Source organism: Ursus americanus, chromosome 3, assembly GCF_024610735.1.
Source record: "Ursus americanus isolate L20-20 chromosome 3, mUrsAme1.1.p, whole genome shotgun sequence".
NCBI lineage: Eukaryota > Metazoa > Chordata > Mammalia > Carnivora > Ursidae > Ursus > Ursus americanus.
The window spans coordinates 6,795,116-6,808,982 of record NC_142129.1 but is presented as its reverse complement, the minus strand read 5'-3'; the positions used below and the strand labels follow the sequence as shown (position 1 = coordinate 6,808,982).

Genomic DNA, 13,867 nt, shown 5'->3' with positions numbered 1-13,867 from the left:
TGTCCCTCTCCCGCCAGACTGTGGGCTGGGCCGGATACATATCAGCGCTGAGCTGTGCAGGAAGGGGCTGGTGCCCCCGTGTCCACCCTCCTGCTTGGATCCTGAGGCCAACAGAAGCTGCAGCGGACACTGTCTGGAGGGTGAGCCACACCCAGCAAGCAGGAGTGCGGCTGGCAGAGCCCTCGGGGAGGGTGCCCGTCAGCCCTCAGTCTCCAGCCTCCCCTCCCCACTGCCCCCTCCTTGGGGCTGAGCGCCTTTCTGCCTACACCCCAGGATGCCGCTGCCCCCCCGGGCTCCTCCTCCATGATGCTCACTGCCTGCCTCTCTCTGAGTGTCCTTGCCTCGTGGGTGAAGAGCTGAAGCCGCCGGGGGTGCCCTTCCTTCTGGACAACTGCAGCCGCTGGTGAGCGTGTCTGCTCCAGTGGGGAGGGCCAGGGTCAGGCGACCAGCCAGTCCTGACCTCTGCCTTCCCCTCCCCTGCAGCACGTGTGAGAAGGGGGCCCTGCTGTGTGAACCAGGGGGCTGCCCCGTGCCCTGCGGCTGGTCAGCCTGGTCCTCCTGGGGTCCCTGTGACCGCTCCTGCGGCTCTGGAGTGAGGGCCAGGTTCAGGTGTGCAGGACGGAGCCATTGGCGGAGTGGGGGAGGGGAAGGAGTGTGGGAGAAGGAAGGGAAGGAGGTGGTGGAGGGTGGGTGGCGGTTGGAGGACAAGGAAGACGGGGTGAGGGCAGGGAGAGGAGCGGGGGTGCTCAGGCTGCCTCTCCCCCCAGATCCCCTTCCAACCCTCTGGCTGCTTCCGGGGGTGCCCCGTGTGAAGGCGACAGGCAGGAGCTTCAGGCCTGCCACGTGGAGTGCGGGACAGGTACATTCAGGAGCCAGGATAGGAGCCAGGACGCAGGAGCCTGCTACCCATCCCCCAACCCCCGTGCCTGCCTCCCTCCTCCCAATTGCTGCCCTAGGAACACAGCACGACGGACCGGGCCACTGGTCACCTGCATGGTGGCCAGTGCGGCCTTCTGCTCCAAGAGGCAGCCCTGGAAGAAGCCTTGGTGCCAGGGCCTTTGTCGGGGACCAGACAGAGGGTGGGGCCCGGGCGGCATCCTCCTCCCACATAGACAGCCCAGGTGCCACGAGCAGGCTGGTCTTGGGGGCACAGGGTGTCTGAGAGCAGGGTTCATGAAGCTGGTCCTGCTGGCCGAGAATGTGAGGCTGGAGCGGGCCATCAGGAAAACACAGACTCCAGAAGGAGCCCAGGCTGTCTCCCTCTCCTCTGCCCGGGGTCCCCTCAGGCACAGGAGGTGCACCAGAGACTGCAGAGCAGGCAAGGGTGGGGGGTGGGGGCGGAGGCGAGAATAGGAGTCAAGGGCGCAGGCGTGGGTCCCTGGGGTCTGGGTCAGAAGTGGGAGGAAGGGGGCAGCGGAGCATGGCTGCTGGGGCACTGACAGGTGTGATTGCCAGGTGTCTGTGGGGGCTTGGGTTTCCAGCATTGAAGCTGAATGAAGCACAGTTGTTTAGAAGATTCTGGAAGAGTTGATCTGGGGGAAAATGTGAGGGTGGGTAGTGGACACGAAGTGCCAGCTGGGCCCACAGATAGAGGTGTGGCCTGAGCCGGAGCTTGGCTGAGCAAGGGGCTGTGCTTGGAGAGTGAGCCGTGGGCCCTGGGGAGGGGGTCCCAGGGGGACAGAGGCTGAGCCTAAGCCCAGAGAGGCTACCCATCTTCATGAGTCCTTCCCCGGCCCCCATAGCGTCTCAGACCCAACCTGGCCTCCCAAGCCTCCCCGCTCTGCCAGGATCCCCATGTGGAAGGCCTGCCCTTTTCCTGCCCTTTTCCCTCCAGAGGCGCCGGGCTGGACCCCCTGGACACCCTGGTCCGTCTGCTCCCGGAGCTGCCTTACCATTGGAGGAGGCCCCGGGTGGCGCAGTCGTTCCCGGCTCTGCCCCAGCCCCGGGGACACATCCTGCCCAGGAGAGGCCACCCAGGAGGAGCCCTGCAGCCCCCCTGTGTGCCCAGGTATGCCCCCCTCTGTCCCTGGAGTGGCCTGGACACTAGGATGAGATGAGGAGCAAAGGGGAAGAATGACTCCTTGGGCAGGTTCTAAACACCTGGGGCGAGGAGGGGGCAGAGGGGCTAGAGCAGACACGTTGTCCCGAAGCTTCTCCCCTGCCCCCAGCCCAGGATTAACAGTGTGGGCCTGGCCTAAAGGGATGTTCGGGACAGCCCTGGCTGCGCAGATGCAGCCGAAGACACAGTTCAGATCCTGCACACCACGCAGCACCCCCTCCCTGCTCCCCGCCCCCTGCCACACCTCTGCCCACGTCCTCTTCCTGACAGTGCCGAGCTCCTGGGGTCTGTGGGCTCCCTGGTCTGTCTGCTCAGCCCCCTGTGATGGAGGCATCCAGAGACGTGGGCGCAGCTGCTCTGGCTCCACCCCCGGGGACCCCGAGTGCCCGGGACCTCACAGCCAGACCAGGGACTGCAACACGCAGCCCTGCACAGGTGCCAGCCTCCCCCCACCCCTGCCCTTCTCTACCCAGCCACACTCAGCCTGCCCCTGGGGATATGGACCTCTCTTCATCCTACCTACTCACATCGCTGCCCTCTGGCTCCAGGGCAGGCCATACCCTGAGCTAAGAGGCTTCCGAACTCTCTGCGTCTCCCTCCTCTGGCTCCTGCACCCTGGGGACCAGGTACGGGTGGTGGCCCAGGGCTCAGGCTCTTTCCCCCGCCCAAGGTCTCCTTCCCAGGCATGTGGCTGAGGAAGTCAGACTGGCCTTTGGGCAGAACCACTCACTGCAGGATTAGCAAGAAGCAGAGCCTGCCTGTCTTTAGAAGCCCCCGGCCCCATTGCCCTCGCCTTTCTCCTTTGAGCCCCCTCCTGGCCCGGTGATCCTGGCCCGGTGATCCTGGCCTGGTGACTGCTCTACTTTCAAGGGTATTTGTGTTGGGGCTCCCGGGTGGCACAGTCGGTTAAGTGTCCGACTCTTGGTTTCAGGCCCTGATCTCAGGGTCTTAGGATCAAGACCCACATCGGGCTCCATGCTTAGCATGGAGTCTGCTTAAGATTCTCTCTCTCTCTCTCTCGCTCTCTGCCCCCCACCCCCTGCAAATAAAAAGAAATCTTAAAAAATAAAAAAAATAAAAGGATATTTGTGTTAAAGTTAGACAATCTGTACTGGCAATCTCCAGACGCTGGAGCGAGCCTGCAAAGAAGGAGAGTGGGCGGGGGGGCTTCCTCTGACTTCTCAGTCCCACTCCCCAGTCACCTGCATGTGGCTTCCTCTCACCCTCCTATCGCCTGACCCTTTCCTCTTGCCTATGCTGAGACCTGCTCTGTCTTCCCATCCAGCCCAATGCCCGGGGGACATGGTGTTCCGCTCAGCAGAGCAGTGCCAGCAGGATGGGGGCCCCTGCCCTCAGCTGTGCCTGGCTCAGGACCCTGGGGTAGAGTGCACCAGCTTCTGCGCCCCTGGCTGTGCCTGCCCCCCCGGCCTCTTCCTGCACGATGCCAGCTGCTTGCCCCGCAGTCGATGCCCCTGCCAGTGGCACGGGCAGCTCTACGCCCCAGAAGCACGGGCTCAGCTGGATTCCTGCAATAACTGGTAGGCCACCAGTGTCCATCGAGGGTGGGGGAGGGGCTCGGTGGCCCCAAGGGTGGGCAGGCGTGGACACACCCCCTGCAGGGTCGGTACGCCTCTGTGGTGCCAGGCCTGGGCCCCGGGAATACCAAAGCGAGTGAGGTACTGCCCGGTCTCCGGGCTGGGCATCCGTGGGGAAACTGAGGCTCAGATAGGTGTGGTGATTTGTGAGGGAAGTAGGGGCTGGAGAGGGTCTTCTAGCCTCCCCTTCCAGTCACCTCCACTTCCTTTTCCTGGATGTTCTTCCCTACCTGGAATCCAGTTGATCTCTGCTTAAAAACCTTGAAGCCCGGGGCACCTGGGTAGCGCAGTCGTTAAGCTTCTGCCTTCGGCTCAGGGCGTGATACCGGCGTTCCGGGATCGAGCCCCACATCGGGCTCCTCTGCTGGGAGCCTGCTTCTTCCTCTCCCACTCCCCTGCTGTGTTCCCTCTCTCGCTGGCTGTCTCTCTGTCACATAAACAAATAAAAAAAAAAAATCTTTAAAAACAAAACAAAACAAAAAAAAACCTTGAAGCCCATACCGGGCCCTGCCAGCAGAGGGCACCCGCCTCCTTGTTCTTCCCACATTTTTGTTTTCTTTTCCTACCTTTCAATTCGTTTTCTCCGTTCTTCATGTTCCTCTTCCTTTTTCTTCTCTGTCCCCTGCCCCCCATTCCCCTCTTCATGCTTCCTCTCCCCCACCCCCTTTCTCTTTTGCTTTTTCTCTCTTAGATTCTTTTTTTGGAATTTCCATGTATTTTGAAGGGGGGGGGGCTTTAAGCCACTGGAGAAAAATAAAAGAAAAGTACACAGTTCTTCCCAAGAGACTCAGGCTAGGGTCTACTCTTTCTAAATCGCTCCTACCTGGCCCTGAGGAGCAGCTGTTCAAAGTCCTTTCCAAACTGTAATAAATACCAACAGAGTGAAAGTATGCAAAGGTGACTCCTTGATCAAAGTGAGGAAGGAAGGACAGCAGGGTGCGGGGGGGGGGGGCGGTGTCAGGGAGCCCACGGGGGGGGGGGGGGGACTGGGTGGGAGGGACCGGATGAGAACCTTCAGTCACCTCATGAAGTTTGAGGGGGACACGGGGCAACTTGCTTTTCTTTCTAGACCCTCCCTCGGGTTTCTGTTCTGTGTGGTGGACACGGCAGTGCCGGCCGTGTCCCCCTGGGGACAGGTACAGAGCCCCACGGGGCAGGGCCTGATTCTGGCCATGACCGGCCCTCTCTCTGTAGCACCTGTGTCTCCGGTGAGATGGTGTGCACCTCGGAGCCCTGCCCAGGTACCCCTGACCCCCAGGAATCCGCAGTGGTGGGTCCCCCGGGACCATAGAGGATGCTGGCCCCTTCAGATCGACTCCTGGGGAGTTGATGCTGCCCCAGAGAAGCTGGGGACCAGGGACGACTTGATCTGGCTTCACACCTGCTATGCCCCTCCCCACCCCCACCCCGGCAGTGGCGTGTGGCTGGAGCCCCTGGACCCCATGGAGTCCCTGCAGCCGCAGCTGTGACGTGGGCGTTCGGCGGCGCTTCCGGGTGGGCACTGCGCCCCCAGCTGCCTTCGGGGGTGCTGCGTGCCAGGGCCCCAGCATGGAGGCTGAGTTCTGCAGCCTGAGGCCGTGTTGGGGTGAGAGCTGGGACTGAGGCCCACAGAATCCTCCAGAGAGGAGCAGGAACACTGCAGTCACTCCCCCAGACCCCAAGAAAAGTGCAAGGGCCTACCCTAAAAGATGTCAGGAAGTGTCCCCAGAGAGGCCCGAGAGTCATTCCCTAAGAGGGGTCCTCCGTGGAGGCCAGCCCCGCTCCAAGCCGAGAACCGAGAAGGAGTGAGGCCCCCTGAGGTGGGGCTGTGATGCTGCAGGTTTGAGGGAGGGGTACCCTCGGGTGTCTGGGTGAAGGAGGGGGGTGTGGTGGTTGTGGGAGGTAGAGCCCGCAGTGACCTGGCTGCCACCCCAGGTCCTGGTGGGGAGTGGGGCCCCTGGTCTCCGTGCTCCGTGCCCTGCGGCGGTGGCTACCGGAACCGCACCCGAAACGGTGGCCTGCACGGCCGTGTGGACTTCTCTGCCTGTGGGCTGCAGCCCTGTGCAGGTGAGGGCTGTGGTCACCTGCTCCACTGTGCCTCGACCCTCAGTAATCATCCCGTCCAACCCAGGGCCCTGTCAGCCCCTCCCTCTCACCCCAGGGACCCCTGTCCCTGAGCTCCCGTGCTGCCCTAGGACCCCTCCCGGCCACTCCTAGAGCTGATGCCTCTCCTGGGTTGGGAGCCTGGGGAAGAATTGCCTGGGCTGGGCTGTCAATTTCTGTGTCCCCAGGGCCCGTGCCTGGCATGTGTCCCAGGGGCAAGCGGTGGCTGGACTGTGCCCAGGGCCCTGCCTCCTGTGCGGAGCTCAGTGCCCCGCAAGGGACTGACCAGACCTGTCACCCCGGCTGTTACTGCCCATCCGGGACGCTCCTGCTGGTGAGTGTCTTCCCTGACCTGACCTCCTTGGGCCCTGGGCAGGGGCAGAACCAAGGGCATGGGGCTTCAGAGTTGAGGAAAAAGCACTGAACTCAGGGTCACGGCTCAACTCTGCCAGCAGCCTACAGGTGACCCTGCGTGAGTCGTATTCGTGCTTCCATGAGCCTCTCTTTTTCCTGTTTGTGACATGGTGATGGGTCTAGAACATCTTTATGATTCATGTCTACTTGAGCACTCAGTTCTCTTATGTTATCATTAGTTATTCATTGAGCACCTTGGCGCTGAGTCTTGGGGGGGGGGTCTATGCCATGGAGAAAAGTAGACTCTGCCCTCAAGGAGCCTCTAGTCTGGGGAGACCAGACCCAGAGCCCCTAGAGTGAAGATAGAACCATCCTGACACAGGAAGTGAGCTTTGCATATCGTGGAGCTCAGGATGCAGACTGGCCAGGGCTGGGTCAGTGGCGGCGGGCTTCCCAGAGGAGGTGATCCTGATTGGTCTGTCAGAGACTGCAGGGTGTGGAGAGCTGGAGGCGGCGCCGCTGGTGGAAGGCAGTGGGAAGCAGGCTGGGAAATGAGGCGGGAGCCATGGAATCTGGACAGAGGCTCGGGGGGTGGTGGGGAGGCTCACAGAGGTGCCGCTGAAGCCTGGGGTGTGGGCAATGGGCCAGGCTCCAGTGGGGTCTGAGTTCAAATCAGACTCTTCTACTAGGAGCTCTGTGACTTTGGGCTGTGGAGTCTTGTGCCTCAGTTTCTTCATTTGTCAAATTGGGGTAATGACGTGCCTAGCCATCCGAGTCGAAAAGGCTGATGTGCCTCCCAGGGCCTGGTCCACACCTCGGTACACTTGACTTGGAATCGTGTGCTGCTGGATGGCAGTTTTTTAAAATTTAAGACACTAGCAACTTCTGTCCAAACTCCCTGTGTGTATAATTTCATCGGTTTAAATTTTCTTGATGAAATGTGGAATTTTTTTTTTTAAACATCATTGCTCTACGAATTGCACGTTGTGTATTTTGTTAGCTGATTTCATGGGCATTTGATAGTTCAGTCCCATGTCCTGCAATTGGAGATGGCCTTTGGCTCCTAGAAACTGGGGGTCCATGCCCCTGGCCATGGCTCCTGTAACGGCTGGCATGCATTTCCCCGCCGGCGGCAGTGGGAACAGACGGGCTGTCTGTGGAAGGAGCATGGTGGCGTTGGAGGTTGGGAGCCTGGGAAGGGATGCTGGGTTCTGACTGTGGGGAGCAGGCCGGGCCAGACCCACCTGGAATGCAGAAGATGATGGAGGGTTTTTGGTTCCAGAACAACGTGTGTGTGCCCTCCCAGGACTGCCCCTGTGCCCATGGGGGGCGCCTTTATCCCCCAGGCAGTGTGGTGCTTCGTCTGTGCGAGAACTGGTGAGGACCCCCCACCCGTGGCCGTGACTGAGAGCACCTTGCTGTCCGGCTCAGCGTCAGGGATGCCGGCCTCCAGGGGGCCGTGGAGCCACCCCTTGCCCCTCGGGCACAGCTGACCCACTCCCTGAGGCCCTTGCCCACGCCCTCCCCGCCCACCCATTCTCTCCCCACCCTCCTTGGTCGGGTCTGGGCTGCAGCAGACCCGGGGCATGTTCTCTCACACTTCTGGAGACAGAAATCCAAGATCAAAGTGTCAGCAGGGTGGTTCCTCCCAAGGGCTGTGAGGCAGAATGCACTCCAGGCCCTTCTCTTCCATGGTTGCTGGTGACCCCTGGCTTGTGGCTACATCCCTGCAAGCCGCCTTTGCGGGGCCGCCTTCTCTTTGTGGCCCCCTCTTCACATCATCCCCCTTGTGCACGTCTGCGCTGAGTCCATGTGTCCCCTTTGTAGAAGGACACCAGTCATGTTGGACTAGGGCCACCCTAGCGCCCTCACTGTAACTCGATCACCTCCGTAAAGACCTGGTCTCCAAGGTCACATTCTGAATCCCGGGTGTTCTGGCTTCAGTGCGGGAATTTGCGGGAATACGCTTCAGCTGCGGCAGCACCCTGACCTTCTGCTGTTTTCTTCCAGCTCCTGTGTTTCTGGGCTTATCACGCACTGCACCTCCTGGCCCTGTGAGGAGGGTGAGAAGGGGGCTCCAAGCCTGCCCCCTGCCGGCTCCCTACTGGGGAGGAAAGCTTGGGCAGAGTGGAGGAAGGGAGGAGGGACGCTCTGCCCACGCCAGTGTCCCCAACCTGCCCTCACTCCATCCCGTTCTGCCTGTCCCTCCTGTGTACCCCAGGTCAGCCCAGGTGGTCACCGTGGACCCCATGGAGCGAGTGCTCAGCCTCCTGTGGCCCTGCCCGACGCCACCGGCACCGCTTCTGCTCCGAGCCCCCCACCACGGACCCGTCCATCCCAGCGCTGCTATCCCCACCAACACTGCCTACCCCTCTTTGCCCCGGCCCCGACGCTGAGGAGGAGCCCTGCCTCCTGCCAGGGTGTGACCGTGAGTCCCCTGGTGCCCAGGACGGTGCCCTCCACGCTCTGGGGATACCCGCTGCCTTGCACCGGCTGGCCCCCAGTCCTCGCCAAGACCCAACACCCCCCTGACAGCTGCTTCCTTTGCTGTCATCCCAGGAGCTGGAGGCTGGGGTCCTTGGGGGCCCTGGTCTGGCTGTAGCCGGAGCTGTGGGGGAGGCTTGCGGAGCCGGATCCGAGCCTGTGACCAGCCCCCACCCCAGGGCCTGGGGGATTACTGTGAGGGGCCTCGGGCCCAGGGAGAGGCCTGCCAGGCTCTGCCATGCCCAGGTACCGGCCAGAAACGGGGAACGGGGGGCAAGGAGCACCAACTATGGAGAGACGGGCCGGGGTAGGCCACCCACACAGCTCTCAGCCCCTCCTGTCCCCTTCCCCAGTGACCAACTGCACCGCCATTCAAGGGGCGGAGTACAGCCCGTGTGGCCCTGCCTGTCCTCGCTCCTGTGATGACCTCGTGGTGAGTCCGGCTCCCTTGGAACGAATGCCTGCCTGACCTCTGGCCCCAAGGGTCACTTTGCAGGAAGGCAGGGTACGGCTTTGGGTCATGACCTTCTCAGGCCGGGGGCAGCCTAGCACTGGTGGGGAGGGAGGGGATAAGTGCCCTCCAGGCTGGCTCCCCTTTGTTCCAGAGAGTCTCTGGAGTGAGCCTCCCCCAGCAACCTTGCGTTCATTACATCAGGCCTTTCTGAATTTAAAGATTGCTTGACAAAAAGAACATAAACACCTAGGAAGGGGGAATCATCCTATTACATCATCTTAAACACTGCGAGCATGTCGGTGTGTGGACCCTGACTCTGAGGGTACGTGTGCATGTGTGTGCACATCGGTGTGCTGCTGGGTGAGACTTCACCGAACGCCAGGCCAGCACCATGGAGAGGGACAGAGGCACGCACACCCAGGGTCCCCGACCACGACCACGGAGCCTGCAGTGCAGGGAGGAAGCTGACCAAATCAGGGATGCCCCGGGATGGTACCATGAGGCCCTGCACAGGCGTCTAAGGGGCCAGGGAGGTGCCACATGGGGTTCGCAGGGGGGAGGAAGGGCCAGTGCCTGGCTCCTGGCTTCCCCAGGGGACTCCAGCTCCTTCCCAAATGATCCCCTGCCCCAAGCCAGCTTTCTGTTGCCCTCCTCCCTACGTTCTGGGGAGGTCTGGGAAATGCGTTGGTTCCCAGGCACGGACCAGGTCCCCCATGGAACCCTCCACAGGGTTCACATTTGGAGAACATTCCCCCCCTCCCCGTCCCGGGCTACCCTTCTCAGGCTCTCGTTCCTCCTGCCCTACTCCTGCCCTGGGGAGGAGACGAGGCAGAGACTGTGTTTAAACATAATGACTATGAACCAGAGCTCCACGCCTCCAGCCTCTGCACCCCTCCACCTCCTCCTTCCCTTCATCTTTCCCCTGTGGCTCTGTGCTCTCCCCAGAGCACCCCTCCCTGCCCCCTTGGCCCTGTCTTCTGCCGACCCGAACCCTCCCTTGCTGCCTCCAGCACTGCGTGTGGCACTGCCAGCCCGGCTGCTACTGCCCTCCAGGCCAGGTGCTGAGTGCCGACGGGGCCTTCTGCGTGCAGCCCAGCCACTGTGGCTGCCTGGACCTGCTGAGCGGGGAGCGGCACCGGCCAGGGGCTCGGCTGCCCAGGCCTGACGGCTGCAACTACTGGTGAGGCGGGCATGGGGGTGGCAGCAGGTGCCTGGGTGAGGGCAGGGTGCACCTGAGCTCTCCTGGGTCTCAGCTGTTGCAGGCTAGACTCCACGATCCCCGAGGAGATGCGGGCAGGCATGCTCACCCCTGATAGGTGGGGAAACTGAGGCAGCCAGCTCTGTGTCTGCCCTCTGGGAGACATGGCAGGCTGGGTGTATGCTCGGAGGGGAAGAAGGGGTGACAGGCACAGAGTTCCTCCTCACTGTCTGGCCCTGGCCAGCAGCAGACTACCTATGGTCATTCCCCAGTAGGGCACACTGGCCAGCGACCAGCAGGGAGCCCACAGGACACCTGAGGGGTCCCTGAATAGGACAGAGAGCAGGGTCTGGATGCCCTGGAAAATGGCAAGAGGGCATCTGAGACCCCGAAGGCAAAGAGGGGCCTGGGGATAAGGGGAAGGGAAGAGGCAGCTTAGGAGGGGTGCGCGTGGAGGGCAGGGGCAGGGCTGAGCTGCCACTCTCCTTCCTGTGCCTGCGTGCGCTGCCCAGCACCTGCTCGGAGGGGAGGCTGAACTGCACAGACCTGCCTTGCCCAGGTATGTATGTCCCAGCTCAAAGGGAGGTGAGGAAAAGTGGCCAGGGTCACGGAGAGGGCTGGGACTGGGGAAGGGACACCTGCGCCCCAGTGCCCTTTCATCATCCCCTGCAGTGCCGGGTGGCTGGTGTCCGTGGTCGGAGTGGACAGCGTGCTCCCAGCCCTGCAGGGGTCAGACAAGGACCCGCTCCAGGGCCTGTGCCTGCCCCGCCCCTCAGCATGGGGGGACCCCGTGCCCCGGTAAAGCAGGGGATGCAGGGACCCAGCATCAGAAGGAGTCCTGCCCCAGCTCCCCCGAGTGCCCAGGTGAGATGCTCCCACTAGTCGGCTCAAATCTCAGTAGGCTGGGCACCTCCTAGGCCTCCTAGGACAGGTGATTCTGTCTTCTTGGCACAGTGGATGGAGCCTGGAGCCCGTGGGGACTGTGGTCTCCCTGTGACCCGTGCCTGGGGCAGTCCCATCGGAGCCGGGAGTGTATCTGGCCCCCCACCCCTGAGGGAGGCAGGCCCTGCCCTGGGGGCTACAGGCAGAGTCGGCCCTGCCAGGACAATTCCACGCAATGCCCAGGTGAGGGCTTCTGCAGAGGTCTGGGAGGGTCCCTTAGAAGGCGAGGGGGAATACTGCCTCTGACCTTTGACCCCAATATACACATGCATGTCACTTCCTTCCTGGGGCAGCCCTTAGATCACTCACCCCATAATCCTGGGGCAACGTGGAATGCCAGAGCCGGTGGGGGGCGTGGCAGGAGGGCTTGTCACCTGCATGCCGGGATCCTTTAGGCTGGGCCCCCCCGCTCAGCGTTCACCCTCTCTGCTTCCCTCCTGCCGCAGACTGTGGGGGTGGCCAGGGTCTTCTTCCCTGCGGGTGGCCCTGTCCCCGCTCCTGTCAGGACCTGTCTCCTGGGAGCGTGTGCCAGCCAGGCCCGACGAGCTGCCAGCCCAGTTGTGGATGCCCCCCCGGCCAGCTGTCCCAGGATGGCCTTTGCGTGCCTCCCGTCCACTGCCGCTGCCACTACCAGCCCGGAGCCATGGGTCAGTCCTTCCCTTTGCCCTCTGCCAATGATCTGGAGCACTGCAGTGCCCACCTGCCTGGCCTCTGCCCATCTGCCCCCGGGGCCCAGCCTGGAGCGGCAGGAGGGGAATGGGCAGCTTGTCCTCCCTGATGCTCCAGGTGCGTGTCTCCCATGCATCCCACGGCATCCCGGGCCTGCCGCAGGTTGGGGCTTCCACCTCCCAGGCCCAGGATCTGGGGCACCATGGGGTGAAGGCTGAGAAGGAGGGAGGTAGAAGCCAGTGGGGTAGGAGGAGGGATTCAGGGTGGGGAGCACACTGAGCTATCTGGAGTCCCACCTCCACTCATGCCTTCAGGGATTCCTGAGAACGAGAGCCGGTCAGCAGGGCCAGGGCTTAGCTCCTGGGAGAGCCTGGAACCTGGAGAGGTGGTTACTGGGCCCTGTGACAACTGGTGAGCCCAGAGAAGCAGGGAGGGAGTGGGCTGCAGAGCCGGGCAGTAGGGCCCTTGGGGGAGGTGGCCGGGGTCCTGTCTTCTGAAGCCCCCTCCCTGTCCCCAGCACCTGTACGGAGGGCATCCTGCAGTGCCAGGAGGTGCCTGGCTGCCCCGGCCCTGGGGTTTGGGGTACCTGGGGCCCCTGGGAAGACTGCAGTGTCTCATGCGGAGGAGGGGAGCAACTCCGCACCCGGAGATGTGCCCGCCCCCCCTGCCCTGGGCCTGCTCGCCAGAGCCGCACCTGCCACACCCAGGTCTGCAGAGGTGAGCCCCAGCCCGGGTTCCGCCCTTAACGCTCTCACTTAGGCTGGATACCCACGTTGGCCTTTAACATGGACTCATAGGTGCCTTTGCCCTCTTCTATCCCATCCCCGTGGGCTGCCCTCTCCCCGGGCCAGTGGTGGGCAAGCGGAGGAGGAAGTAGCCAGATTCAGGGAGGGGAGCCTGGAGGAGGGTGTGACATTGGTCCTGAGGGGCACAACCCAGGGAGGATGGTGTGGGCACAACTGGGGAGCCATGGGAGGGTGCGCGCAGGGGTGAGTAAACAGGTGGTGGGGCGGACGTAGAAGTAAGCACCGCGGGCAGCGCAGGCCAGAGCTGGGCCCTGATGCAAGTGTTGCCCCAGAGGCAGGCTGCCCAGCTGGACGTCTGTACCGGGAGTGCCCGCCCAGCGACGTGTGCCCCTTCTCCTGCACCCACGTCACTCGGCAGGTGGCCTGCTTCTCTGATGGCTGTGAGGAGGGCTGCCACTGCCCCGTGGGCACCTTCCAGCACCGCTTGTCCTGTGTGCAGGTCAGAACCCTCTCAGCCAGGAGCCCAAGCTCCCCCCTCCCCTGCCTTTCCTTCCTCTCACCTGCAGCCGCTCACCCCTGCAGACCCTGTCCTCTGGACAGCGCCCAGCTTCCTCACGTGACCCCAGGCAAGCATTTGGCCTGCAAGGCTGTCTGAGGCCTTTGCTGCCTGAGTTAGTCAGGCGGAGGTCGAGCTCCCAGAGCAGACAGCTGGTGTGATGCCCCTTCAGGATGTCGCTGGTTCCCTTGCCTGGGCTCCCGCTCTCCAGCAGCGGCTCTCCCTGGCTCCCTGGCTCCCTGGCTCCCAGCTCCCGCGTGGAGCTCCAACATGGAGCCAGCCATGACTGGCATGTGGTCAGGTGCTCCCCTGCCCCCAGGGCAGTTTCCTGCCAGGCTCAGTGCTCCCCCCGCCATTCAGGCCATGGCCAGGAATCGGGGGTCCTCACTCTCCCAGTTCCCCTGTCACACCCCTGTGGGGAAGCAGACCCTCACCTTTACTCTGCCTGGCCCCAGACTCCTTGTTTCCTGTGCTCTGGGGACCAGACAGCAGGAAGGTGCCAACTAGGTCTCAGGGGGCCGTGGTTCCAGACTCACTGGGATGCTGAGCTCTCCGGGTGCGTGGGGATTTCGTTCCCTGTCTTCAATGCTAATCTTGAAGCTGGTGTCCAGTGGCTGCCCCAGCCAGAGTTCCAGAATGCCCCTCCCAGAAGGGCCTGAGCAGCCGCCTGCCTGACGCAGAGCTGATGACACTGCGTGAGCTGCAGGGAGGGAGGGACACACCAGGTC

At 62.7% G+C, this 13,867-nt stretch overlaps 1 protein-coding gene across 1 annotated transcript in view; it reads left to right on the top strand.

Annotated features, from left to right (window-relative positions):
- LOC123789635 (SCO-spondin-like) overlaps positions 1 to 13,867 on the top strand; it is a 54,472-nt gene that overhangs the window by 27,343 nt on the left and 13,262 nt on the right. Inside the window, exons 53-76 of the mRNA XM_087860616.1 lie at positions 18 to 140; positions 274 to 403; positions 484 to 609; positions 768 to 859; positions 1,835 to 2,008; positions 2,330 to 2,494; positions 3,345 to 3,597; positions 4,849 to 4,895; positions 5,069 to 5,239; positions 5,569 to 5,700; positions 5,925 to 6,070; positions 7,373 to 7,467; positions 8,101 to 8,153; positions 8,312 to 8,518; positions 8,650 to 8,820; positions 8,928 to 9,007; positions 10,039 to 10,208; positions 10,739 to 10,785; positions 10,899 to 11,090; positions 11,181 to 11,351; positions 11,615 to 11,815; positions 12,152 to 12,248; positions 12,355 to 12,554; positions 12,916 to 13,082. Of these exons, the coding sequence (XP_087716742.1) occupies positions 18 to 140; positions 274 to 403; positions 484 to 609; positions 768 to 859; positions 1,835 to 2,008; positions 2,330 to 2,494; positions 3,345 to 3,597; positions 4,849 to 4,895; positions 5,069 to 5,239; positions 5,569 to 5,700; positions 5,925 to 6,070; positions 7,373 to 7,467; positions 8,101 to 8,153; positions 8,312 to 8,518; positions 8,650 to 8,820; positions 8,928 to 9,007; positions 10,039 to 10,208; positions 10,739 to 10,785; positions 10,899 to 11,090; positions 11,181 to 11,351; positions 11,615 to 11,815; positions 12,152 to 12,248; positions 12,355 to 12,554; positions 12,916 to 13,082 (3,410 nt within the window). The remainder of the gene's footprint in view (positions 1 to 17; positions 141 to 273; positions 404 to 483; positions 610 to 767; positions 860 to 1,834; positions 2,009 to 2,329; positions 2,495 to 3,344; positions 3,598 to 4,848; positions 4,896 to 5,068; positions 5,240 to 5,568; positions 5,701 to 5,924; positions 6,071 to 7,372; positions 7,468 to 8,100; positions 8,154 to 8,311; positions 8,519 to 8,649; positions 8,821 to 8,927; positions 9,008 to 10,038; positions 10,209 to 10,738; positions 10,786 to 10,898; positions 11,091 to 11,180; positions 11,352 to 11,614; positions 11,816 to 12,151; positions 12,249 to 12,354; positions 12,555 to 12,915; positions 13,083 to 13,867) is intronic.